This window comes from Leptosomus discolor, chromosome 5 (genome assembly GCF_034619465.1).
Source record: "Leptosomus discolor isolate bLepDis1 chromosome 5, bLepDis1.hap2, whole genome shotgun sequence".
Classification (NCBI taxonomy): Eukaryota; Metazoa; Chordata; class Aves; order Leptosomiformes; family Leptosomidae; genus Leptosomus; species Leptosomus discolor.
In genome coordinates, this window is record NC_141395.1 from 13207111 (window position 1) to 13233451 (window position 26341).

General features: G+C 43.7%; 1 protein-coding gene across 1 annotated transcript in view; it reads right to left on the reverse strand.

Moving 5' to 3' along the window:
* Positions 1-1854: 1854 nt before the first annotated feature.
* Positions 1855-26341, reverse strand: part of SLC15A2 (solute carrier family 15 member 2) — a 39013-nt gene continuing 14526 nt past the window's right edge. The window contains exons 7-22 of the mRNA XM_009956341.1: positions 26018-26095; positions 23283-23365; positions 21911-21997; positions 21497-21586; positions 21110-21154; positions 18856-18888; positions 17679-17767; positions 15591-15672; positions 13501-13626; positions 12541-12705; positions 9799-9845; positions 7995-8105; positions 6512-6608; positions 3911-4057; positions 2872-2976; positions 1855-2031 (exon numbers count right to left, since the gene is read on the reverse strand). Of these exons, the coding sequence (XP_009954643.1) occupies positions 1855-2031; positions 2872-2976; positions 3911-4057; positions 6512-6608; positions 7995-8105; positions 9799-9845; positions 12541-12705; positions 13501-13626; positions 15591-15672; positions 17679-17767; positions 18856-18888; positions 21110-21154; positions 21497-21586; positions 21911-21997; positions 23283-23365; positions 26018-26095 (1562 nt within the window). The remainder of the gene's footprint in view (positions 2032-2871; positions 2977-3910; positions 4058-6511; positions 6609-7994; positions 8106-9798; positions 9846-12540; positions 12706-13500; positions 13627-15590; positions 15673-17678; positions 17768-18855; positions 18889-21109; positions 21155-21496; positions 21587-21910; positions 21998-23282; positions 23366-26017; positions 26096-26341) is intronic.

Here is a 26341-nt window from a genome sequence, read left to right on the forward strand (position 1 = left end):
AACAACAATGCCTGGAGGAGAAAGAATACACACAAAGAATCACGGCAGGAGAACAATACCAGAAAGGAGCAGAGGGAATAATCCTCACTTGGCTTCTGAGGAGCAGGTCAGATGACCTAATAGATGGCTTTCAATGCCCTTCATTCCCTGCTGAGTCGCAGGGTTCAGCTGCCCGGATCCAGCCACCACAGCTTAATAAATGGCTCTGCATCAACAGAACCACATTAAGTGTTTCTGTGTGCACACCCGCAGCCTGTTGTCATTTATCTGAGACCACAGCCCCCCTCTGGCACAAGACCCAGATGCTATTTCACAGCAGGCAGGAGCTTATGCAGAACTAGCCATGGAAGTTCATGACCATTTACAACAGGGAGCAGAGAAAACAATCTGAGGCTGTGAGTCTTCCAGTTACAAACCAAGAAGTGGGGTTTTCTCAGTCTTAATCAAGGAGACATACACATAGACAAGGCAGCACATTAAAGTAGCAGAGGTGTCAAGCTAAGTGTATTCCCTAGCATTGTCCTGAACAGGAATGAAATTAAACATGCATTTCATGATCTCCTGAATCAAAGCATCAGCGGCCACCTATGGCCAATGGCAAGATGCAGGAGGAAAGCATCATTTAAAATCTATTCTCTGCGAACCTGAAGATCCTGTTGACAACCTTGTTGTGTACTAGGCCATACCTGTTACAACTGTGACCTTGGAGTGACAGAGGAAGGTAGGGACTCTATCAGGAGTTTTACTAGGTCAGCAATGGTTGAATTACTTCTATGCAGAACATGAAATCACAGCTTCACACAGACAAGGAAAATCAGGCAGTTATATCACAATTCTGATAAAATAGCTATAGATGAAGTTTGGTGTAGAGACAAAAACAGAGAGGAAAAAGGGAGGTCTCTTCTTGTAGGCTAAAAAAATGATAAAGTGCATCCCTGTTTAACTGGCTGCAGGATGCCTGGAATTTTATAGAAACTGCTGCAATGTGTCTCCCAGGGGAATAACTGAAGCATGAGATAAGAAATCAGCCATATCCTAACTTGCAGTGGCAGATTCTGTAAAAGAAAATACCCAATAAAGGCTTAATATATAGGAAGATGGCAAATAATTGCCTGGATTTCTGAAATAAGAAAGCATAAACCAATTCTCTAATCACGTCTAATCAAAGAACACCATCAGTTGCTAAAAACTTCTAGGAAAAAATGGGTATAAGAGAGAAGGTAGCATGCATATCTTCTTCAGTAGTGTTTTGGGAATATTTTAGCCTGCAGAATTTAATTCCCTGTTATTACTTCTGAGCCTGAAGGTGAGTCATATATCAGGACCATTCATAACAGGCAATAATGGGGTGAAATACTCATAAGGAGAGTTACATGATGAAATCCTTTGGGATTGTGCGTAACACTTCCAGTCCTTGATGACAGCATTAAAAATTCTTCTGTCAGTAACATCTATTCTTCCCTTATTCCCATACTGGATTTTCATTCTTTTCTCCCCACATCTTCAAATTTTGCTGTCATATGGCATTCCTTCCATCCTTCCTCCCTGCTGCCCTAAATATATGTTTAAAACAAAATCATAGGAAAGCATTCCATGCTTAAAAAGATGGGCAGGTTTTAAATTACACTGTATTTACTTATGAGGGCTCTTAATACCAGAGGAGCTTTCCCAGGGAGTTTTGCTCTGATTTCAGGACCCCCATTGCTTTTATAGAGGGCTATTTGGTCCTTATTTAGAAGGTGGCTACATTTTGAGTAATAAAGACTGCAATGCTATAAAATATAGTAACGTTGTCCCACCCTTCTTTTACCCTCTCACCTACTAAGTTAAAAAAAATAAACCCCAATCCATGTGTTAGAGCTTTGTTTTCTGAGTAACGAGACTAATCATGTTTCCTCTGCTTGAGGTCTCTGTCTTCTCTTCCTTTTCTTCTAGGTCCTCTGGATCCACACTGACATAGAAATATCCCATGACGGAGAAAATAATGCACACAGCAAAGAGGAGAACAGTGAACAAGACAAATTCAGCCCACTAGGAAAGAAAAAAGAACAGCAGGTCAGGGGACCCCAGACTCTCAGTCCAGAGGATTTCTCTGCACTTCCAAGCACTTTTTAAAGAGCTGGGTGAAAATTACTTTTTAGCTTCCAAGTTTGCTCACAAGATAGAAAGTTTCTCATCCTGTTTTCTGGTTAGTTATGTACACATAACATAATTATGAGTATGTGATATACCTTGAAACAAACCAGTTAGATTGAGCTAGTTTTCATTCAATCTTTTCTTACAAATCTGTCCTGACTGGAACATACCTGCCTGGGCTTTTTGCCCACAAGATGCCTTTGGGAGAGGCAGTTTCATGTTAGCCAGAAATAAGCCCCATTTCACACCTTCATGCCATCACCCCAGAAGTCCGATAACCTGAATTAAACAGGTTCTGCATCACAACCTCCCCAGGCAAGCTTGCCACAAGCAGGTGGCCCTGAAGGAGTCTCAAACTAGACACCTGAGGAGGCTGCCTGCCCACTGGGCTACCTGGATGAAGGCAAGCTGCTTCTGGTAAGCCACTGCAACGTTTGGCTGGCATTGCATCCAGGCTCCAGGCCCAAATACAACCCGCTTGCCTAGAGCTGAACTCCAGCAACACCATCACAGTGCACGTCTGGGAGGCTTAGGGAGAGCTATTGCTCCAGAGGGTAACGCTGCTGAGGGCAACGCAGAGCCCTGGCTGGGAGGCAGCTTGGTGCAGTCTGCCATCATTCTGTTCCAGGAGCTTGGGGCTGTGCACAGAAGTTGTGCCTCCAGGACACGGACACCCAGAAGCGCCATCCGGGCCTGTTTTAAAGCATTACCTCCGGTTTAAGAGCAAAACCGTACCTGTGCCATTGGTGCAGACTGTGCAACCACGAGCACAAGAGTATTCCCAACAGCCACTGTGAGCAGCCAGCCTGCCTGCAGCACCGACTTCATGCTGGCCGGAGACTGAAAAGAGGAGAAGGGATTGGTCAGTGGGTATCACGCTGTGCCCTTCTGCCCTGCTTCACCCTGTGATGCTCTGCCCAGTGGAGGTGGGTAGAGAGCAGATGGTGGAATTTCCTCTGTGCAGTCTCCTCTGTGGTTAATTTCAACAGCTGCATACAAGGAGCTTTCAAAACATGTCCTCCAGGAGGACACATGAAGAAAGAGGTGATGCTGTTGTTGCAGAGCTGGATCCTGACCATCCCCAACCTGCATCATCTGAAAGGAAGTTCAGGGAGCCACACAAGCCCTGCACCTTGGAGTATGGTGCCATGTGGCTGTATGCCTTTGGAAATCAGACTTTAAACTTCCTGCTGATGACAAATTGTCCCACTGTATTAATCACCCTCATTAATAAACAACTGCACTTCACTCCAAGGACAAATTTTAGCAGCTTCAGCTTTTTGATCCTGAAATGTCTCTGTCCTCTCTTCTCATAAACCTTCTTCCCTTGCACACTCGTTACACCTTGCTCCCTTGTTACACTCAGGTAGGCTTAGACTCCTTCCATCTTTCAGTTTAAAGGAGGCCCAAGCCCCCATGCCACCCAGTAGTCCTTGAGATACCCTTGCCTTTTTGTCACTGGAAAATACATATCACAAAATATTTCACTGGGAGAAAAACCTGATATTACAGTATTCAGAGCTTTCACATTAAAATATACTTCTATCCAGTTTTGTTCTATGTTCTCAGCTTTACCAGAAAAGGATTTTCCTGAGTATAACTGAGAACAGGTATCTTCACAGTATGAATTAATTCAGCTTGAAGGCACTTAGCAAGCTGTGTTATAATCCCACTTTTAGCCAAAGGATGTATTACAAGTCAATGGTGGATGCAGGAATAAACCCTGAAGTCTAATTGTAAGTTTAATCTAAAGTCTAATCTTTAAATGGAGTACCTGAGAATAGGAGAAGGCCAGACCTGTAATGGAGAACATCACCTCCCCAGCAGATATTAATAAGTACTGTGGTAACTGCCAAGCCATATGGACGTTGTTGGCTTTGATGTCTTCTGACTTCCATGTATTAACAGCACCTCCAGAAATCTAGCAAGAAAATAAAGGCATATTGATTAGCTGCTCAAAGACCAGATCCTTCTTGGCCCAGACTCCAACAGCAACTTTACCAAGTTGAAGTTCTAAGTAAAGGTGGAAGCAAAACTCTGGGTCTGACCCCTACCATTTCCAAGCGTGTTTGGAGCAGGCTGACTCCTACTGCACAGGGCAGAGGTGGCAGGATGAAAGCATCCCAACTCATTCATGTGCTGCAAGAGTTGCATGAGTTATTGCAAACCAACAAGCTGCCTTCCGTAGCAGGGTTGGGAAAAGCCTGTGTGGCACTTGTGCAGAGCCTGTGACCTGCTGCTGTCCTGAGGGCCAGGAGAGGACAAGAGGATAAATGCTTATTGCAGCCATGTGGCCTCTGTTCCTATTTCATTGTCACTGTACAACTCCCCTGCTATAACGGTGACACCCAAACAAATCCAGTTCAGGAACATCAAGAATAGCAGAGACTGCCCCTTATCAGATGTATTCAAATAGTTACAGCCGATTTATTCCTCATTCTTTTTGTTTGCTTTCCCAGGTGTAATGAATACCGTCTCTGATGCACAGAGGCTAAGAGGCAGAGAGAGATTTGACTAGTAGCCAGGAAAACACTAGACTGAAATGACTTCAGGCAGAAAATTCCATTTTTAAGGAGAGTACTTGGGAAAATACAAGGGATGTTTATGAGATGTACTTAATCACCATGCAGGGAGGCAAATCAAGAGACTGTATTTTAGCAGGCTAAAGGGGGTGAGAGGAGAGCTGTGCATTGCTATTTAGCCCATAAAGAACTGTCACAAGCACCATTCTATAACTGCACACTGAGGAAGACTGGGTAGAAGGCAGCATCCCCATGATTTAAGTATCACAGTTCAGCCACATTAGCAGACTAATATATTGCATTCTTGGTTCTTCTATATAGCACTTCTGTCAGAGGAGCAGGGCTCAGTACAAATCACTGCAATAATTAAGAATTATCTTGACCTAGAGCAAATTAACTCTCTAAAGAAGGAGGAAACCACAGGGAGAGAGATGGAAAAACAGAGGGTCAAAAAGACTAAAGGACTAGCACAGGGTCCAGAAGGGCTGAAAGGTTGAGGCATAGAACCACCTCCAAACAGCCATGGCTACAGCGGGGACTTTTGTAGATGGGACCACAAACTGGAATCCTTGCCCATGGTGACATGGGACACATCTACCTCAACTAGCCCTGACTCAGTTGCATTACCAGAGGCTCTGGGGCAATATTCTTAGTGTAATATTCCTCACACAACTTCTCTACTTGGTTTCTCATCTGGTGAAAGAGGCTTGCAGCCATGGAGGACAGGTCTGACCAACATCACTTCAAGTGTGTATGTGTTTTATGTACATAAATTTCTGCACTCACAGATGGCAGCATCTGCCTGTTCCCTCCAGGACTGTGCATCCCACTCCAGCTACTAGAGTTAAAAAAAAAAACGCCAGGTGCTTTGCAGCTATGATTTTTCCCCTATGTATTTGGACTCTGCAGACATGGACAGCTCCTATTAATTGCCCAACAGGGAAATGTTACTGCCAGGGAGTAGCTGACAGCACTTTGCTCTGCTCATCACGACACAGTAGCCAAAGTCTTGGAGGGCAGCTTAGTAGCGTGTCCTGTCAGACCTGGTTTGTCTGTGTGCCTGTGCAGTGGAAAGGTTAAAGTGGGAACTAAGCTGATCATGTTCATCTCCATGGCTCCTGCCAGCTGGACCAGGGTTGGAGCAGCATGCCTAAGAGGCTGGCAGGCAGGGAAAGGAATCCACCCTCTCAGCAGTGCTCACACCCCATCAGGGCCAGGTTCTTCAGAAAACCATGCCTTGACTTTACACTAGGCTCCAAATGAGCTGTACAGACAGTGAGAGGAGGAAAACCAGATGCACAATCTCACCAGCCTCCTCCCTCAACACTTTATCCCTCCTCCCTCCATGCATAATGCACAAGTCTTGGAAGATCAGCCTTTAGATCAGCAAGTTAACTGTGAAGATGCAGCAGACTGTTTCTGCAGAGTTTTTCAGGTGTGAGGTACCACCAGGCACAGTATTTTATAGACCACAAGCAGAGTCAGCTCTTGGCAGACTGTAATAGCTCTTTGAAGTGCGCTGGGTCAATGTTAACTGACCAAGGACGGCATGAGACCAGCACAAACCATGGATCACGTGATTTTCCATGGCGGATTTTCATCAAGGAAGAGATCTTACTTCTTGTTTAACCCACGAGATCTGACAAGATCACAGTGTAAGGTGGAATGAGTAGCCACCCACCTTGCTTCTGCAGGTGCCAAAACTTTTACTAGCCCTTGTATAATGGACTGCCTTCAGATGGCTACTGCCCAGATCTTGCAAGGTGGAGAAAGTGAGAGGCACAAATATAAGAACAGAAGCACTGCCAGAGACCAGAACAGAAGGAGCTTGTTACCATCACACAGACACTTACATTAGTTATCACAACGGTGTATGACGCGCCGAAATCGAGCAGCCCTAGTTCCAGGGTGAATTCTCCCATTTCAGTTATGCATTTTCCATTATTATACCTAGATACAATGGTGAAGTACGGTATTTCCCAGTTAGTCCCACAGATAAAGAGCAACAGAGTACAGCTATCAAACATGTCCCTACAATGGAGTAGGGAGGATGTATGGTGTAGAGCTGCAGTAATGTTTATATGTCAGAAGATCACTAGAGTTCTTGCCATCTTTTCCTTCCAGAAACACTTAGGCACTGACTGGAGTTCACCTAATGACCTCGGCTATTGCTAACATTTTCAAATGGTTTCTGTTTTCATCTAGAACTGATTTTCCCCCCGCCACCCTCAGGTTTATTTTCCCTCCAAAATTTTCTCCACTTCTTCAGGAACTGTGGGCCAGACAAGTTAGCCAGGCTCAAGCAGCCTTCAGGATATGCATCCACAAGCCTCTTTGTTTCCATTCAGTACAGCAAAGTAGCCTTCATATTTGTTCTTCTGATTTTGAATGTGTGAGATGGCACGGAGGCTCAGCAGCATTGCCACAATGGCTGCTGCATCCTACTAAATTACAGCAATAAATATTTTGGATGGAGCTGATGCAGAGAAAAGCCATGAAGCTTGTTTTGAAACATTGCAAACACCAGAAATACTCTACAAGAGCCAGCTCCAGTGCTGCCAAACCAAGGCCATATGGAGCCCCCGTCTAACAAGCCCAGCCTGCAGAGCCATGTAATGTTACCTGATGTTACCAGCCCACATACCAATGCTTTGTAGTGTGGAATATGAATTGGACCTGAGACCACCCTAACACTAAGAGCTTGGGCCTGAGAGAATGTCAAAATAGAGCAGGCATCAAATGGCAGAGGGGACTTCGCTATGTCCCACCTTACTCTGCTGACAGATGCATAGGAATGGCAAGTTTCTTCTCTCCAGGTCCCCATATAATGTGAATAAAAACTTAGAGAAAGTTAAATACTGTATCTGGACTTCAAAACAAATCCAAAAATGCCCCTGACCTGACTCTAAGAAAACTCAGATTATGGCCTAAATTAGGATGTCATTATACTCATGTCATGGGACTAAAGTTTCCAAGCTTTGTCCCTGCTGATTTTACCCTACCAAAGCAATAACAGCCATGGAAAGGGAGCCATCCCAGACATTGTTTGGAGGCTGAATCTATTCAACTGCATATTACACACAGAGGTACTGATTTGCTGTCCTTTGGCTTGGATACTTCACAGACTAAGTGTATGGTGCTTCTGCACACACACAAGTGGCCCCGAGCACCTGCTCTGCACAGAGCCAGTAATTCTGCTTTTTTGCAAACATCTGCTCCCCACAACCAAATGCCAAGACAATAGCAATGAAGGTTTTGCTATTCGCCTAAGAAAAGCCCAATTGTATCCAAGCAAAGGCCTCAGCAAGGACCTTCAGCACAGCAAGGGAAACTTACTTGTCCCTCTCTAGCAGCGAGTACTCAGAAGCGGTGTAGTTTTTCTGAACAGCAATGAACTGTTTGCTGTCAATGGTGAGGTTGACGTCTTGGCTCAAACCATTAATGAATCTGCAAAGAAAGCATATTTCGTTGGGTTGTCAGACAGGGCAGGAGAAGCATAAAATCAGACACTTTAGCAGAACTGTGCTCTCTCTCCCAAAGCATTCTGTAACTCCATAAGGTTATGACAGCCCCTCCTGCAAGCTACCAAAATATTTGCCTGATTCATTGCTCTGTTTTTCAATATACGATTCATTTTCCCTGATGCATAATTTTACCCTCTTACTTTGTCTCCTGTGAAGAGTGACCCTCACTTTTTGTGGGTTAGGACCTCCAGAAAATCTTTTCTCTGAGACCTTCAAAGATCGTTCTGTGTCTGTTTGAGGTGACAGAGCCCCAGCCCATCCCAGGAAACTATAAAGTTGGGTGCCCTGATGAGCGTGTGCACCATGCTGGCATACTTTCCAAGGAGTTTTTACCAGTAGGAAAGAGTTTTCTAGCATAATAAGATATTTTCAACAAAACCAACACTATTATGGGAATGTTCAGGTTTGGTTTGTTTGTTTGTTTTTCACCTAGCATTTATATGCTTTTTCATACACAAAAGACAGTTTCCTTTTGACAACTCAAAAACTGTTAGCAAAACCAAACGTTTCCCATTTGATCTGACTATGTTTTAAAATATTTTGGTTTTCAGTTCTTAAAATGGGGGTGAAACCCCTGATGATAGTCAAGTGCCTAACAAAATTAACTTTTTAGTGGAAAAATAGTTTCTTCCTAGTGAAACCTCTTCCCAAATTGTTGAAGGGAAAGCTTTGGGATTTTGTTGAAAACACTCAGAGGAAAATACAAAACATTCCTGACTGCAGGTATTAATCAAGTCTCCAAGGCAGTGTTTAGCCAGTAGAAGCTTTCATAAGCACAGGGCTATGAAGAGATATTGCTCTCCTGCTTGGTTACCACAGGCTTTCAGATAAGGGAGTTGGATATTGTTTTATTTTACTATATAAAGTTTTTGAGGTGGTTTTTTTTTGGTTTGGTTAGTTTTGATTGTTTGGGGGTTTTTTAACTTGCAGCTTGCCCTAATACTCCAGAAAGTCCATCTGGAATCCTCTATATTATTTTGCAAATCTGCTTCTTCTACATCTCAGCAGCCTCACACAGGTTTGCTGATGTGGTGCTGGAGGTGACTGAGACCTCAGTGAGTCGGCATCTCAGCACAGACCAGCACAGGACTGTTCATGGACTAGCTCAAATTAGGAAGGTAGACTAGCTGCTTAAGCAGAAATCAATGCCCAGCTGAACCATTCACAAGGATGTAAAATTTTTGCTGTATCAAATTTAGCAGGCATTTGTGTATGAGTTTGGGTGAGAGAAATGAACATCACGGCCTGGTCAGTTCACAGAGGACAAATGGCAACGGCTCCTTTCCAGAGTGCGTCTTCCTTTTCTTTCCCAAAGAGATGGAACACAGTGAGATGAATTTACCACTCTCCCAAGGGAAGAGATCTTTCATGTTGCCATCTCAGCCCAGACTACCCTAGGCAGTAAGCAGCAATAATGCTCAGCTCTGTATAGCAAGTGTGGGAGATGACACGCTGTCAAGCCTCCGCAGCTGACACCTGAGTCTTCCATGAGAAGCACAGACTAGATTCCAACTTGAGAACATCTGGGTTATAGTGTATACAGTTTGCATTAGGCAAAAGCAGTTTCCCTCACCCCACAACCTCCAAATCCTAAAAAAACCCAAACCCATTCCTACCTAACAGCTGCCAAACCGTTTTCTGGCTTTGCTTCCAAGTCTGTAATCTAAAGAGAGGAAGAAAAAAAAAAAAAATCATATTTATTAACGCTGCCTTATAACAATGTGTAGCAGAAACTACTAGTGACTGCGGAGTTACACCTGTGTTGCAAAGTCCATGGAAATCAGCTGGACTCTCACATAAGCTTTGCATCAGGCCACAGAAGTGAAGTCCTGGTACAATGAAGCCAGTGGCAAAAATTCAGCTCCAGCGCTGAAAGGGCTTGAGATGAGATCATACTTTTTTCCCCATCTTCTGTGTAACAAAAGCTACAGAGTTTGAACCAGCCACCCTTCTACTGAGGCATGTAACACCCTCCAAAAAAGTATTTGTCTTGATCTGAAGGTAGCAAGAGAGCATTATTCACATTAGCCTCTTTCAATGATTAGATACAATTAAACGTGAGTTTAATTAAACCCCTACAAAACCTGAAACTGCCTAACCCTCAGACTCTGATTCTTGGCATACTCACAGATTTCACAGAAGCCTAAAGCCAAGAGAAAATGCTAAATTACTATTCTGATCATCATGTATCACTCATATTTTCCCTGACTTTCAATACCCAAGAGATTAAACTGTTGTATGGTGCAGGCAGAGAGCAGGAGAGACCAAGATGCACTGAGCTTGTTTGCACTCACAGTCTCTGCAGACACATCCCTGAAATGGCCACTTGGTTGGGCACACTGGGGAGAGAGAGTGCCTCTCCTAGAGATCACAGCTAGAGCATCAGTTAACATGATCTACTTTCATTCCAGGAGAGCCTATTTGGTGTACAATGATGAGAAAAAAAAAAAAAAAAAAAAAAAAAAAGACAGTAAAGACATAGTCCTGCCCTGAAGATTGTGTGTCACATGAGAACAATACAGAACAAGGTTCTTGGCTGGTAGAAATCCACAGCTGCACGTCCACTTAAGCTGGCAGTGCAATTTCAATTTGTGCTGCCCACAGACAGAACCCAGGCAATCCAAAAGGGACTGAATCCACCTTCAGAAACTGGCTTTCTCTTAAAATTTTCTAGCCCTTTCTCCACACTTTCTTCCTGATGTGAAATCCTGAGCTTTTGAGACCAAGGATCCAGAATTTCATACCTATAAAAAGTCTATTGTACTCCAGTGTAATATGCTGACCCACAAATAACATATGCCCTAAATAATAAATAGCCACAGTGAATAATAAATGTCAGAGCAATAAATAATAAAAAAAAAATCATCATTTTTTCCATGGGAGACACATGGGGATTAACACTCTAGTTCACTGCAAACAGGCCAGCCAAATTATTACTTGCTTTCATCAATGATCCCCAGAGCTCTCAAATTCATTTCCTGCCTACTCAACAGCCCACAAAGGAGAAGAAACCAATTTCAGATTCGAGCCTTCCAGGAAAGCAGCCCCACCTGAGTGATGGGGCCAAACCTAGCAGTAAGTGAGGCAGGCGTGGGCCATGGCTACTCCAGGGCAAGCCTGGAGTCCCCACAGCAGGGACACTGGCTTTGCCTTCCTTGTGTTGCAATGCTGGAAAACTGTGTATCATTTGCCACACTGTCTTCCACACCTCCCTTATCTACAGCTGAGAATGACAGGTCAATGGCATGACCCAACAGCACAGCTGTTCCCCAGTGCATGGGAGCCTGCCTGTGCTGGGGGGGCATTAACTTAAGCACAGGCTAGACAGCTAGGGCAGCACAGAGATGTGTTGAAGCTCCGAGATTGCTTTGCTCCAGCCTGTAGCGGGCTTTCACTTCTTAAGGACTGTATGAAAATCACTGTACAAGTATCCATTTCTTAAGGTAACAGTACACAGTCATAAGGGTCACAGGGAAACTTAACAACATTGTGTGATAATGAGACACAGCCTAGAAACCATAAAGCAGCAAAAAACCCCACAATGTTAGGAAAAAATAAATTCTTAAAATGCCTCATTTTTCAAAATAGTTATGTGAGTTCTACTATACAATATTGAATGCTTGATGTGGCAAACCTGCAAGGTAGGAGGCTAAGGAACTGCAAAGAGAGTCGATCTTTTAGCATGAGGTTAGATTCTGATGGCATTTACACACCGGCCACGATGTACAATAACACCATTAATTCCAAGAAAGCTTCTTAGAATACACCTACATGTAAAGGACATCAGAATCTGGCCCTATATATCCCATATGCCTCTCTTTGATTGTTGCAGCAATACACAAAAGTCCAAAAGCAGTCGTCTCTGCTGCAGAGCCTGAAATGAGCTTAATCATTTATTCCGTTCAGGAAAACAAATGGGCCTTCTGTGCATTTTCAGTAAACACTTGCAATAACTAAAGCTGGAATCATTGCTCTGATGCTTTTATTCCATGCCCAGCCCTAGAGCCTCTTTAACATCTTTGCTTTATAGAACCATCTTTGGGGGAAAATCTCTGGCTCTCTCTTTCCTCCGCTTTCTCAAGCTCTGCTGCCTAGCAGGCATGATTCTGCTCTCCCACTGCAGCATTCACTGGATTAAAGTGTGCCCAGAAACTCTCAGATGCCATAACGCCTCTATTAATCAACCAGCAGAAATGCATACAGATCCAGTGCTGCTAGCTAAGAAGTCAGGTTTAGAGCATCCGAGAGCAATCAGACAGACATTGCAACTGAGCAAATGAATTAATGAACCTATTACCCCATTGTATCATCACAGCCATTGAATTAATACTGTATTTACACTTCACTCCCACACTCACTAAGCGGCTTGATAGGCTTCCTTCTGCCTCAAAAACAATTAAGCTGTATACTGATTTTTCCATCACAGTGTAGTTGAAAGCATGAGACAATCCTTGGTGTTGCAGGGTGAAGCGAAGGATCTGTTGTTCTCCGTTCAATATTAATTTTGAGTACTCAGCTGGGTTCTGTGGAAAAAAAAAACCCTTGGTTATACTTTCTTCAGATGAGAAAGGATCCAGCTCTTCCCACCAAGTGCAATCCTATCCTCTCTTCAAGAGAGCCTGCAAAGAGAGGTTAACAAGTCAGAGCTGTCTTCTACAGCAAAGGACCTATGGTGACCTATAGGCTTTGGGCTGGTCAAGCCAGAGCTTGGAGTACCTCCCCTTGTTGGATGCAACCCAAAGGACAGGGAACACCTTCTGCCCACACAGCTATCCTTTCTCCCAGCCCTGCTCTGCCCCAATGGGACCACATCTAAAACGTGGCAGACTCTGGTAGCCAATGGACTGCTGGGCTGAGTCCCAAACTAGCCTGACCTGTAATCTGGAAGCTGAAATAGGAAACAATCCAGTGCCTGTGCCCACTTAACTGCCTTCCCATTTCCTTCCTCCTTTGCAGGTATATACTTTCTAGATGCCATCCAGATCCCAGCAGCAATGCCTGGTCTGAGCACTGAGAGGTGCAAGTTGAATGTCTCTACAGGCTCGTCTCAGCACAATTATCCTTTATTCCTAATTACAGGTGAATGTAGTTAACCATTTCCTCCTTTGCCATGAAAATAAGTCTCCAAACTTTCCATTTCTGTCTCATCAACAGAGATAATATGCTCCATTTTTAAAGTTATTCCCATGCACTTCTAAGGTGGTAGAGGAGAGCAAGCTCTAGCATCTGTGGGCTTTATTGGAAAATACTTGAAAAAAAGCCCACCCTTTCTTCAATGGGATGCACATCAGGCCTTCCAGCCCCACATATATGCGTACCTGAAAAGCCTCCACGGGCTGCTGAAATAGGTCCCGGTCTTGGATTGTCACTTGAACAGGGTTCTTTGCCAAATTAAGGACCCGAATTAAACTTTCTTCTGGGACAAGTCGAGGCATATCGGTTTCCTAATTAAAGTAAAAGGCTTTAAGTGCCATCTGTATGCTTTATTAGCACTTTAATATCTCTTCATTTTTAGCCATAATAGTCTTCCTCTCTGTAATGACACTTTCCCATCCCTTCCTCATCAGAAGCTTCACTGAGAGAAAACTGAACATAAATCTTATTCAGGGAGATTTCCTCAAAGTAGCTCAACAGCCAACGTATCATTCCTCCCAAAAAATGCTCTTCACACCACTAAGTGTGCAGGCTATGCAACTGCTGGGTAGGTAGAACAATGTCACTGTGTTCATTACACAGCTCCCTAGTGCCTCGATTTAACCAACTGCCATATCAGAATGGAAAAAATTGTGCTTAGCTTTCAAAAGCAGTGACCAGAATAATTATTTCCCACTGCAGTCGGTGACTGGGAAATAGGAAAAGAATCAGGCCAGAAGCTAGGCAGTTTTGAAAATCTCAGTCCAGCTCCACGTCTGTAATCAGTGCTTTTGCATCACTTGACACCATGCTATCCAGACTGTATAGATCTTATTCCCTGTTTTCTAAGAAAGGGAAGACGATGCCTCCAGCACAGAGATACCTCTTTCTGTCAGGAATCATTTCCTAGAAAGGATACATCAGTGTCAGCCTTGTACTAACTGCAGATCTAAAATGATTTTTTTTTTCTTTAAACTTATCTTTTTTTTCTCACTTTATTTTCAGGTAGCTGCCAGCAATACTTCAGAGCCATTAATATTTTTCTATCTCATCCTATAATTTGGATATTACAGGCAGGGCAGTTTGAACTTAACTCGATGGTGAGACACACTGTCAGAGAAAACAGGACAATACTGATTTCCCTGTACCCAAGCGCTGCTCTGGACCAACAGGCCTGTTAATGTTAACCAGAAAATTCCACTACTGTGGCTCTTCACCTGCGCTACCCACAGCCAAGCCAAGGTGGGCCATCCTATCCTCCCCTTTGCTAGAGCTTTTAATGGCCTTCAGGGCAGAATTGCAGGCACAGGCAAGGAGGAGCCTCTAACTCACCTTGCCTCTGCCCCGAGGAGTCACCCACAGCCAGAGCAGGCTTTCAGTGCTTGGCCAGAGCTGCTGGTGGTGGCAATAAGAGTATTTCTTTGCTCACGTAAAGAGATCAGAAAGCAGACCTGAACCCACAAACTCTCATTTCAGCAGGAGACTTGTCAGTGGATTCACCTGAGGAACCAGCAGATGTTAATCCAGGGCTGCACGCCAGCCACTCTAACAGAACATTTTAAGTATACATGGAAGTTTTAAAAATTAATCCTATAGTAATTTTCATGAGGCAAATGTCAGCCTAAGCCCGCACAAGGCCGGTCATGGGCCAGAAACAAACGGTACAAATCTGCAGGGGCTAACATTGAATTTACAAGAGATTCGCTGCCATCCTGTCTGGGGATGCCTGGCAGTCCCTGATGCCTGTGACTACAGAAGTGACTGCATTCACCTGCCTCACTGGAAAAACAATTTGTCCTGTAAAAAAAACATATCCCCATCCTAAAGTAGGAAAATAATTAAATTTTAAGAACAAAACCACCACACACACAGGAAAAAAAAAAAAAAAAAACAAACCAAACAGTAAAATATAGGCAAGCTACAGCAAGAAATAGGAGTGAGAACAGACTACCTTTTGGGAATTAATCACTAGCATTAACTAGTTGTCTGTCAAGCACTTTCATGATGGAAATCTAGAATATAGACCAATACAGATGACCGGCACAGCAAAACTGCAAAGACTAGAAAGAGAGAAAGAGACAGAGACAGAGAGAAAGAGAGGGAAAAGTAGACAAAGTAAGAATTATCATTAGCAACTGGATCAGTATGCTTAATTATAAAGAACACATTGAAAATTGTGATCAAGGAACACAACGGTTAAAAGGATAATCTAACAGGCATAAATAAAAACACCCCGGGGAAAGAATTTCTGAGGAATTCCTTATGCTATACTTACATTTATTTTGACTTCTACAATAGCTGCAAGTCCAAACGCCAGCCCTGCAAGGATCATACCTGTTGCCATTTTCCTAATAGGTCTATGGAGCAAATGAAAGAGGTGTCATTAGGAAAAAAAAGTAATTTAAAGTATAGAATACCATTCCTCAGAGCCAAAGAAGTGCCAAAACCATGTAATAAACTGTCCAACAGGTGGCACTGGGAATGACGTGCTGTTTAAATTGCCAATCATTTAACTTAAAACTATTCTATTATTCTGTGTGAGGCCAGCACTGAGGCCAATTAAAACTGATATGCCATGAAAAAAAGCTCTTTGCTTGCAAGTTTCATATTATCTTGTTCCTAGCTATTCTAGTGGGAATAGCTCATGGCATTATGTTAACCTGTGATGTTGGAAGGAGCACTAGAAAAGATAGATTTTCAAGTCCCTTTTGGGAAAGGCAAAAGAAAAGTAGCATGCTATTTAGCAGCAGGAATGAGGAGCAGAAAAATGTGTAGTTTGTGTCATCAATGTTTCTGACCATCTGTGGCATCATTCTGGGTTATGTCTCATGCCAATACATTTACATTTCTAGAGAATAAAGAGCTTGCTTCTGAACTTGGAGCAAAACTGGTGCAACTCTACCAGAGTTACATGAGACAATCTGATATAAAGCAGAATAGGTCCAGAATGCCAAGTCCAAGATGAATATTGACTCGTTGAAATTTTAAACAAATCTGGTTCTAGATTCAGTGGTCTCCACTCTTTGTAATAGTCTTGATTCACGTTCCAGATTGACTGGGCTGGGGAAAATGCAGATTAGCAACCCAAATACTGTCTCTCAGCTACATGCCCTGGGATAAGAAAGTATTTACTGCTTGCACCTTGTAATAAAATAATGGTTTTGATGTTCAACATTGCATTGGGATTTTGTAGCACGAAGGTTTGCAGCCACAGAGGCTAACACCCTGCAGGCTACAGGGTTTCCGCAGCCACTTCTACAGCTAAACTTGATAGGAGCCTGTTAGTATCACACATCCAGGGGACAGAAACAGCATGGCATCCCGTCCTGTTCGGTGCATGAGTTTGTGCTGCTGGATGAACTAGTCTGTGAATCAGTCATCAGGCAGGAAGCTTTCTGTCGAGTCAGGGCTCAGTGCAGGGCACAGGCTCACACTGAGGTAGCACGGAGAATCACAGCTTCTCATGTGTGTCCTCCAAAGGGCACCACATAGGGCTGGACAACGTCTTTGGTAAGTCTTCAGGTACAAGTAATTCAGCATGATGGGAAAGGATCATCAGGGTGAACGGGTAGGCTTCCGAGGCTCCTTTCATCCCCATTTTATGTGGTTTTGTCTATCCAGCTTTTTAGTTTGGATTAGGAACATGTTTTTTAAGCCATCTCCCACTCATCACCCCTTCCCACACTGTGCTTCATGTTGAGAAGTGGTGCTGGAGTGTGGAAACCTGGTTCCTTTCAGCCGAAACTCCACTGGCAGAGGCACTTCATGAGTGCACACAACATGCTCCCACTGCTGAAGGGCATCAGTCCACAGAGGCAGACTACAGATCCTCTGAAGTAAAATCCCCCAAAATGCATAAAGGGAGTCTCAGAACAAACCCGGAGGTTTGCTCCTATTACACTGCGCTTCTTGCTTACACAGACTAGTGATAAAATGTTTGGGTCATAGGAAATTCCCTTATGTACTCACTGGTTCAGATCCTAGTGTGGTATCTGCTTTCACAACACCATATGTAGCCCACGTGGGACAGCAAATCTGGCACCACAAGGACTTCTCAAGGAGAGAATTATTTAGGGGTGATATGGGAGATAGGGTGAAGAACATGTTGATAAATTCGAAGAGGGACTGTTCATATTTGCTTTCAGGGAAAATCTGTACAGAGCAGAATCCAACATCACTGAATTTTCCCCTCTGGAATTTCCAAGGCCTATGGAAGAGGGTGATGCTGCCTCTTGGGGCCGAAGTAAAGGCAAGTACTGTGAAGGGTGAATAGAAATTGGTGTTTCTTCTCCTTAAAGCCATTCTGCACACTTGCTGCAAAAGAAAAAGCACTGAGGCATTTGCATTGTCACAAAGTACTTACGTGAAATTAAATTTGCACATGTTTATCAGGGGGTAGAGCCCAAGGTCAAAAATTGGGATGAAGACAAGAATAAGAAGTGGATTTAAGAACTGCAATACAAAAGAATGGGAGTTTGGTGACTAGAAAGCAACTTTCAGTAATTAAACTCATAAAGCACTGTCCTCCAGAAATAATTCCATTACAGAAAGGACATGAACAAACACTTAAAACCCTTGTTTTAAAATATCATCATAGTTTGCACTTCGACAGCTTCTTCTATTTAATTTTCACAGGCATGAATACATTTTGTTCATATCCTCCCCTCCAAGAGGTAAGCAAGCATCACTGGCCCAGTTTCCCTGAAGAGAGAATTGAAGCATTATGTTTTCAGAGAGTACAAAGCCCACTGACAATAGAGGTAGGTGACTTTTGGTGCTGTGGTGGGACCTTACAACAAATCAGCAATAACGGAAACATCTTGGGACTTCAGCAAACTCCCACAGGAGCAGGCACTATTCTGGGAGACTGGCAATTTCTCGCACTTCCACACAGCTTGGTAATCCCCCAGGAACTAATTTTCTCCTGGGAGAGGCAGAGCTTGTCTGCCAGCCAGCAGTGGCAGAGCAAGAAAATAGAGAGTGACGGGAAACAAGCAGAGAGAAACGCTGTTTCAATTTCAAAGGAAGATTTCAGGGAACAGAACAGCTTTGAATTTCTCCAGTGTAAGAATTCAGCATAAAAATTGTAATCAACTGTGACAACATGGCACCATCTTGGAGCCTTCATATTTTCATCTGCCCTGCAGAAAGGGAGGAAGAAAACGCATTTCAGGTACAACACTCATCTCAACGCAGGGCCATGTTAAAAGGAGACACAGCTTGTATCCTCCACATACCAGCACTAGTTCAAGAACAATTATGGTGGCATGTCTCCCCACACCTCTGCACTATTCCACCAGACTCAACCTCCATGTTAGGACAAACTTGGGGTCTTCTGAACGCCAAGACTAAGCTTGCAAAACAGATAGTGAGCAATAAGGCAGAGTCCACACCACAGCAGTCAGCAGGAGCACTGCTACTACCTCCAAAAGGGGCAGAGAAAGGCCACTGGTCCCATGAGAAAAATAAAAATGAGAGAAAAATAAAATACATTTCTAAGGGTTATTTCCCACCATTTCCAACCCTATAGTATCTTTTACCTGCATTTGGTCAGGCTGAAGCACATATATTCCCTGAAACAAAAAGATATTCCAAGTGATTCATAAACACCATAATATAACAGTGCATATGGCAAATAAGCAGCCGGTCCAGTAGAGGCCTTAGCAGCAAAGGTGATTTCCTCAAATGCTTTATGTTGGCTTTAGCAGCTGACATTGTGCGTTTGACACTTGTCATCTAAGGACACAGTGTTTGATGAGAATCGTTTTGCAGAAGGAAGCTACGCTCGGTCTTTTATATATGGCAGCTGGGACACAGCCTACGACAGGTACTGAGACCCATCCTTCAGAATGGCTGAGCCATGAACTAGGTGAGTGGGGAGGAATGAGCATGTTAGTGTCCAGGGTGGGATTTGGGCTTAGACCTTCCTCCCTCCCTGCTTCTGTAATGGAAAAAGCCCAAATCCTACTAGTGAGTGCTCTCAAGTTCAGGACCCTCTGAGCTCTCTTGGCATTTCTCCCAAGAACCCCAAAAGGGTAACAAAAGACCATCCCTGAGCCAGATGGCTGCATAAACACCTCTTTCTTCCCTCCATCTGCTGATGGCACCTAATGGGCTTTGGTCAACTGTGACTTCTTCGTTTGAGCCAAGAGACCTCAAGGCTGTAAGAGGTGTCTTGCCCTTGCATCACTGTACTCAGCCCCACAACTGGGCAAGGGCAACAGGGATGGATGGAGGGACCCCAGTCCCCAAAAGGGACCAACAAGCTGTCTCCAGGGAGGGGCTGTTTTTTGTCTGAACTCCACGCAATATTTTTCATTTGAGATAAAGATTAAGAGAATAAGAGGAAAAATTAAGATGGAAATAGTATCTTTCCAAGAAAGGGCTATGGGGGTTTGTCTCCTGTCTGCCAAGCTTGTCCTGAGCTGACTCTAGAACGGTTGCCTGTCTCTGCTGGCAGCTGCCTCCTGGAAGAGTGGAAACCACTGGGCACAGCAAAGGAGTCTTACAATTAAAAATGTCAGGCAAATATCTCCTCCTGCTACTTTCTGCACACTATACAAATGTGCTATTAGGAAATAAGCCTGTAAGTATTTCATCTCCCAATAAATCATTCCTTGTTTGACTCTGGACTTCGTAGCTCAGCCCTTTGTCTGCAGAAGGGAAAAGCTTACAAACATGAACTCCAACAAGCCTAATGGTGGGATCACTCCAATGTAGCAGTTAATTCTCACCTTCGTGAGTTAGGATAACTCACCAGTGGAGAGCAGATGAGGCAGAAACAGAAGCCGAAAATCTATCCAAGTTGGTGTGACAAAAAAGCCCTGAATATGTCTTTCTCCACCAGGGAGAGTTTAATAAGTGACAGCTGGAGATTCTTAGATCTTCTGCTAATGGATCACAAAGTGCATGTGAGCAAAACAGCCGAAACCAAAGTTTTTAGATACTCATTACAAAGACTGCATGAACTTTCACTGTTTTGTCTGAGGTGGATAAAAATTATCCAAGGTGTAGTCTTTATCACGCCTCAATTGAATTAATTAAGCCTAATGACTATCACATGCTGAGAGCCCAATTTTTAACAGGAGAGACATAGTAGGCTCAAATTTTGGGCTTTAAGTCAATTTTAAGCTGGAGAATGGGCATTTACAATCCTAAATTCTGACAAGTGCATCCACAGGTAAGATCTAGATGGCCTGTTAAAACATATATGTCTGGAAACCAGCACTGTATGGTGGCATCTTTAGGCTGATAGCTGATCCACATTTTTCTGCCACTGCACCCTGCACCATTTGCCATTCACATCTTTGAAGATCTTCATGGCTGCTAACTAATTAATCCTCATCACATCTCTACCCTATACACAAGATTCCTTCTGGTTTTGAGAGGCTTCATTAATGTGTCACCAAGTGAGCCAGAGCAGAAATACACAACTACAATAGCCCTAGTTACACCTTACAAGGGCTGTGTGAAATTTCCCTGATTTCTCTGTCTTCAGCGAGGGTAGCAGGCTGGAAACCCTACCTGCTCAAGGTCACAGAGTGACCAGTTGCCAGTAGGTCAGAACTCCTGACCTTGCAGGCTGCCGATGACTCCCCAGCCCTCGCTCCTTCCCGAGATGTGCTGTGATGAGTACAACATGGCTGCACAGAGCCTCTCACTTCTAATCATCAAAAGCACAACTCACCCAGACTCATCAAGTAGATGCTCTTAGTACTGTGAGACTCCGGTTAAAAAGCAAGAATAGTGATGTTACCACTAGCCTTACCAGCCCTGGTGATATTAAGTACTTACAAAATCAGCGTTCATTTTTGTGGCTTGCAAAGTCCACCTGGATCCCTAAGGAGAAAACAGACAGCTGTGAAGCCTTCAAGATGTCCTATGGGACTAGAAAACAGAGAAGGTGGCAGTTCTGGAGGCCTGATTTCCCATCTATTCCTTCCTTCCCTGCAACACCTGCCAGGAGGCAGGCACATTCTTCCTTCTCATCCTCCTGTGCCAGACAGCTGGCACGACTGCGAAGGGACGGCCAGCAGTGATGGTGGGTACTGCCTTAGCAAGCCCCTGGACACCTGGTAGGAACGTGGTGCTCCATGTCCCCAGGATGCTTTGGTGTTACTCTGGAAGGACAAGGGTGCAAACCGAGGCCAACAGGCAGACCTGCAACACACTGTACTGTACCTGCTGATCAAACAGGGCCCAGAACATTGGCAGCGGTATGAAGAGGAAGAGAACGCGTGTCACCATTTTAACCTCCCCAATCAGCTGTTTCTATAAAGGGAACAGGCAAAAAGGTAAGATGGGGCTGAAAAGCCAACAGGTGATTCAAGCCACAAAGCATGAGAGCCCCTATTTCTTTCCTCGTGGCAGTTATTCATTGTCTTGATTTGTGATATTGGACCTATTTGCATTTCTGCATTTCAGTGCAGCACCTAAACTGTCCATTAAGGGTCAGGAGAGTACAGATGTGGAAAGGGACAGGACAACTGAGAGCCCAGTGCGTGTGAGGAGTGATGTGGCCAGGCCAGTCCTACTGTCTCCCCTGTCTGTCTCCCCACTTCCCCCTCCAAACCTGCCAGGCAGAGCATCATTTACCGAGTATTTTTCTGACGCCCAGTCCAGCCAATGATCTCTCTTTGGAATCTGACGGGAGCGATTTTTCAGCCGGTTTTTAATAGCAAACTAGGGAGAAAAACATGTGAGTAACTCCCTTGTGGCATACCTGCCCTTGACATGTTCCCAACTCAAGGCCACTGTCCCCATCCCCAAATGCAAGCAGCACCAGAAAACTGTGGCAATTTCACTGGACACTTCCAAAATCTTGAATTAGATGCTTTATGACCAATTCTCTGTAGGGAAGTTTCTGTGACATTGGTTGACTAAAGGTATGTTGTGGGAATGAACTACCTCATGGGCTTGTCTTTCAGAGACAAATCTGACACTAGCCCCCAAAGACTGTTTCATGCTTGATTTAAAGCACACTACATGATAAAGCTTTTAACATCATTTCCTCAGTTCTCTTCCAAAAAGCACCTGTCGAACTGATCACTGTGCTGGGGAGGAATCCAAAGCAATGTTAAAACCAGAACTCTCACTCCCTTCTTGTTCTGTAGACCTTTCTTTCCATATTCCTGGTGCAGCCCATGCCTCATTCACTCCTAGACCAGCTATCAAGTTGGTTTCTCACTGGACGAGAAATCAGTGACACTGAATTTGTAACTTGTTTGTTTATGCTGTATGCTCCAGTCACTGAACACAGGCACTGGCAAAAAGAATGGCAGACCTCACTTAGAAATCCTGTCTTTAAGATCTGTCCTGTTTCCCCAAGGTAAATCTGTCACTAGGATTGACCTAGGTAAAACGAAAAAAATCTGCTGTTAATGACAGCTTCCTGAAAAAGAAACATTATTATCCACCTAATAATAAGAGAGTATTGTTTCACATACTATATCAAAAATTTATCATACTATATTTCATATCATACTATATGAAAAATATATACTATATCAGCTCACAGACTATGAAAAAAAATTGATAAGGCTATAATGCTTCAGCAGGTGACTCTTGCATTTACATGAACATGCTGAATGTCCATAAAATGAATGTATACTATTACTATCTGCTGAACTGATAAACTTCAGTAAAATTATTCAGCTCAAAAAAATTGAGTCATATATCTGATACTCTGTGAGTTTCTGAATTTTTCTTTCAGTTCAGTCTCCACCAGCATCTGCCACTAGTGGATCTACTGACATCAACTGAACAGTTCATGGACCTAAGGAAAAACAATTGAAATGTTGAAAGAATAAACTAGGACCTAAATGTGTTTCTTATTTCTTACAGCTCATCAGCAAGATATCCAGGAGCAGCGTACAGAAGAGCTCCAAATGCCACCTCCCCTTTCCCTTTGCACTTTTCTGACCTGCAACCTTAGAGTCGCACACGAAAAAGAACGGCTCACACTTACGCAGATGCATTTGCACACTTCCAGTAAGACATTTCCTTGTGGTGGTGTTTTTCTGTACAGTCCACTTCCAGCAATGAACACAACTGAAAAATATTATAATCCAAATGGGGATTCACATGACTGAGACTCAGTCCTACACTGGATCCCCCACCCCTGTATTCAACAGAAATCCTCTGCCCTTGGGGCTTACAGGATTGCACTTTTAACAAAATAAATATACAAGACTCAATGCCTTCAGATGGAAGAAAATGCAACATCCTGTAAGAGGCAGCATGATCCCTAGGAAGTCACCATCATCTTCTCATGACCTGCTCCAGTACAACAGACACCTCCACATATGATTCATGCTGCAAATCAAAATCTGCAAATCAAATTCCCTCCATCTATGCTTTTTGTAGGCTAAACTTAAAATACAATCCACATTGAATTGCTGCACCCAATGTTGGAAAGCCCTGACTCATTGCAACCGTGTGAGGATTAATCCAGATCCAGCGCAGGCTCTGTGTACTTGCATCTCACACACATTGCAATGGAAGCTGCCACGAAGGTCACTGCATCACACACCGGTGTTAAAAGAAATTACCTCCATTTATGGTTTCCAGGAAGGGATACGCAATTTAAGATACTGTTTTGTCTTTGTTTTCTCCCTCAAAGCACAAAGAATATCGGACCAAGGCTTCAAAATCCTGTCAGAGTTGGGGCTGTCCGATTACATACCATTTGTCCTGCTCTTTGAGAGCCTCTGAGCACATTGCAATTCCAAAGACGTTACCAGGGAGAAGCACAATAAAAGCAGAGCATGAAATCCATATAACAGACCAACTTCAACTTTTTAAACTAACCCAATTGTCTGGGTCAGTCCACAGCCAGTGCAGAAGAGCAGGCACCTCTGTCCTAACACAGGAGGCCTGGGACACTTCAAGGAACTCAACATTTCTCTTTTCTGACTACGAATACCTTTCACATCCAGTTTTGACTTGCAGAACTGCCAGAGAGACCTCCGAAGCCAGTTTAGGTGAGACACACTGAAAGACACTTGTGCAAAATCACCCAAAGTAGGTAGTTGTGCTACCTAATTTTTAGCATCTCCCTGTGGACCTACTGGTACCTATAAAAGGTGATTCACTAGGTTTGCTGAAATACTTTCTGGAGATGCCATTGACTCCTTTGGGAGCTGAGGTTCCTGCATTAGATTTGGCATTTGGAATTAAATAGTATCAATTTTCCTCCATCTTTCAAAAACTGAAGCAGCCCAGAAAAATCCTGCTCTGTAAGATTTCCATTCTGTCTCTAAACCTATCCTTGCTTTCCATCATCACAGGGAGAGTGCCAGTCAGAGCTGAAAGGGTGTTTTCTCCTGTTCTGCATGCTGCTCACATAGTCAAATATATCACTTCCAAGCCCATTTTAGCATGTTACAAAAGAACACAGAGCTGCTTTGCCGGGCAAGCCATGGAACCTGGCAGCAGGATACTAGCTAAAAACACATTTCGATTGATGCCCTCACCGAAACTGCAATATTTACACGTCCATTTTCCCCTGGGCAACTACTACTCTGCTAGAAACATTCATCACACAATGGTGCACAGAGGAGCCTGTGCTGCCTTAAACTGATAGGAACAGGCCACAGGGGAAAAGAGAAGCTTCTCAGGCCTGTGACCATGCACTTTTTTGAAAATAATTCCTGTAACGTTATCTGCAGCCTGATGACATTTCTCCAGTGTCCTGATTCTTCTCTCTGATGGAAGTTTTGAGAGGAGAGGAGAGGAGAGCGCAACATTCACATTCTCTGGGGGACGAACTTTTCAAATCACAGATGCTGTGGTGAAATCATATAATTGCTTGGTCTCTCAATTAATCTAACAAGCTGACACTTCATGCTGTGTCAAAACCTCTCAAATGCAGTGTAATAAGGGGACTGCTCCCCTCAGCAGCTTGCAACTGTGAAACTAAAGCTAACGGGGTGTCCTCTGTATTGGCTACCAAGGAGTAACAGTAAGAATGTGGAAATTGCCGAGTATTTTATAAGGGTTGAAGAAGTCGTCTTGACAAGTACATTAATGGGGCTAAGACGCAAGCTTTGGGAAGCAGGGTGATTGTGGCTGCCTCCTGACACTTGGACAATAAGGGCTTTTTATTGCAACATAATAATAAGTTGTCCACAGTAATTGTGGGAATTACTTCAGCCAAGCAAAGCGAGACAGCTCAGAATAAAGTAACATCTCTTTCAGCTCCTTCTGTGATTTCTGTGGTGTGTAGATTCTGAAGAAAAAGTCTGAGCTATTAAAGATGCCCTCGAGCTGCACAGAGCCTGTGGAAAGGTTAGAAGTGGCATGCTAAGCTTCTCTTCTGTAAGATGGGGAACTCTAAGGACTGCTCAGATTGCAGTTCAAAGGCCAAGCCTGCTCATAGGCAAAGCTGCAAACCATCAGAAGAATCATTTTGGTGCTTACCTTTGCTTTATAGAGCAAAGCCACTGTATTGTGAAACATTCACCAGATGACTCTCTCATCAGCATCATGATTAAGGATTGCAGTAAAACCATGGTCTGCCCACCACTAAGTGAATTAGTGATTTTTCTTGCTGTTCTGAACTATGGAACTGTTGGATGACCTTGAACCCTTGAGTTTCCCATCACAGTATCCAACCAGAGCTAGTGAATATGTGCATTCTCTCATCTATCCATGGACTGAAAAATGGTAACTCCTATTACAAGCATTATTGTTTCCACTTACCAAGTGCCAACACCATCAGTGCTGCTGGGACACCAAAAGCCAGTGCATAACAATCCTCTCCAAAACATTTCACATCCCCTGAAAAAGAAGTCAGAAATAAAAGCGCCTCATTACAGTCAGACTTATGTTGCCGGAGCCTTTGATTTCTTCCCCTAAATCAGTCACTTCTCCTGGCTTTAAATCTTCTTTGCTGGTGCTTGACACTGTGAATTGAATCTACTTGAAACAGTTGTCCTCCCTTGATGAAGACAATTTGGAAGCAGGGTTAGTGTCTGCCAGCAAAAGCAACTGATAATGGGATATTGATGAGAATGGTAGAAGGGA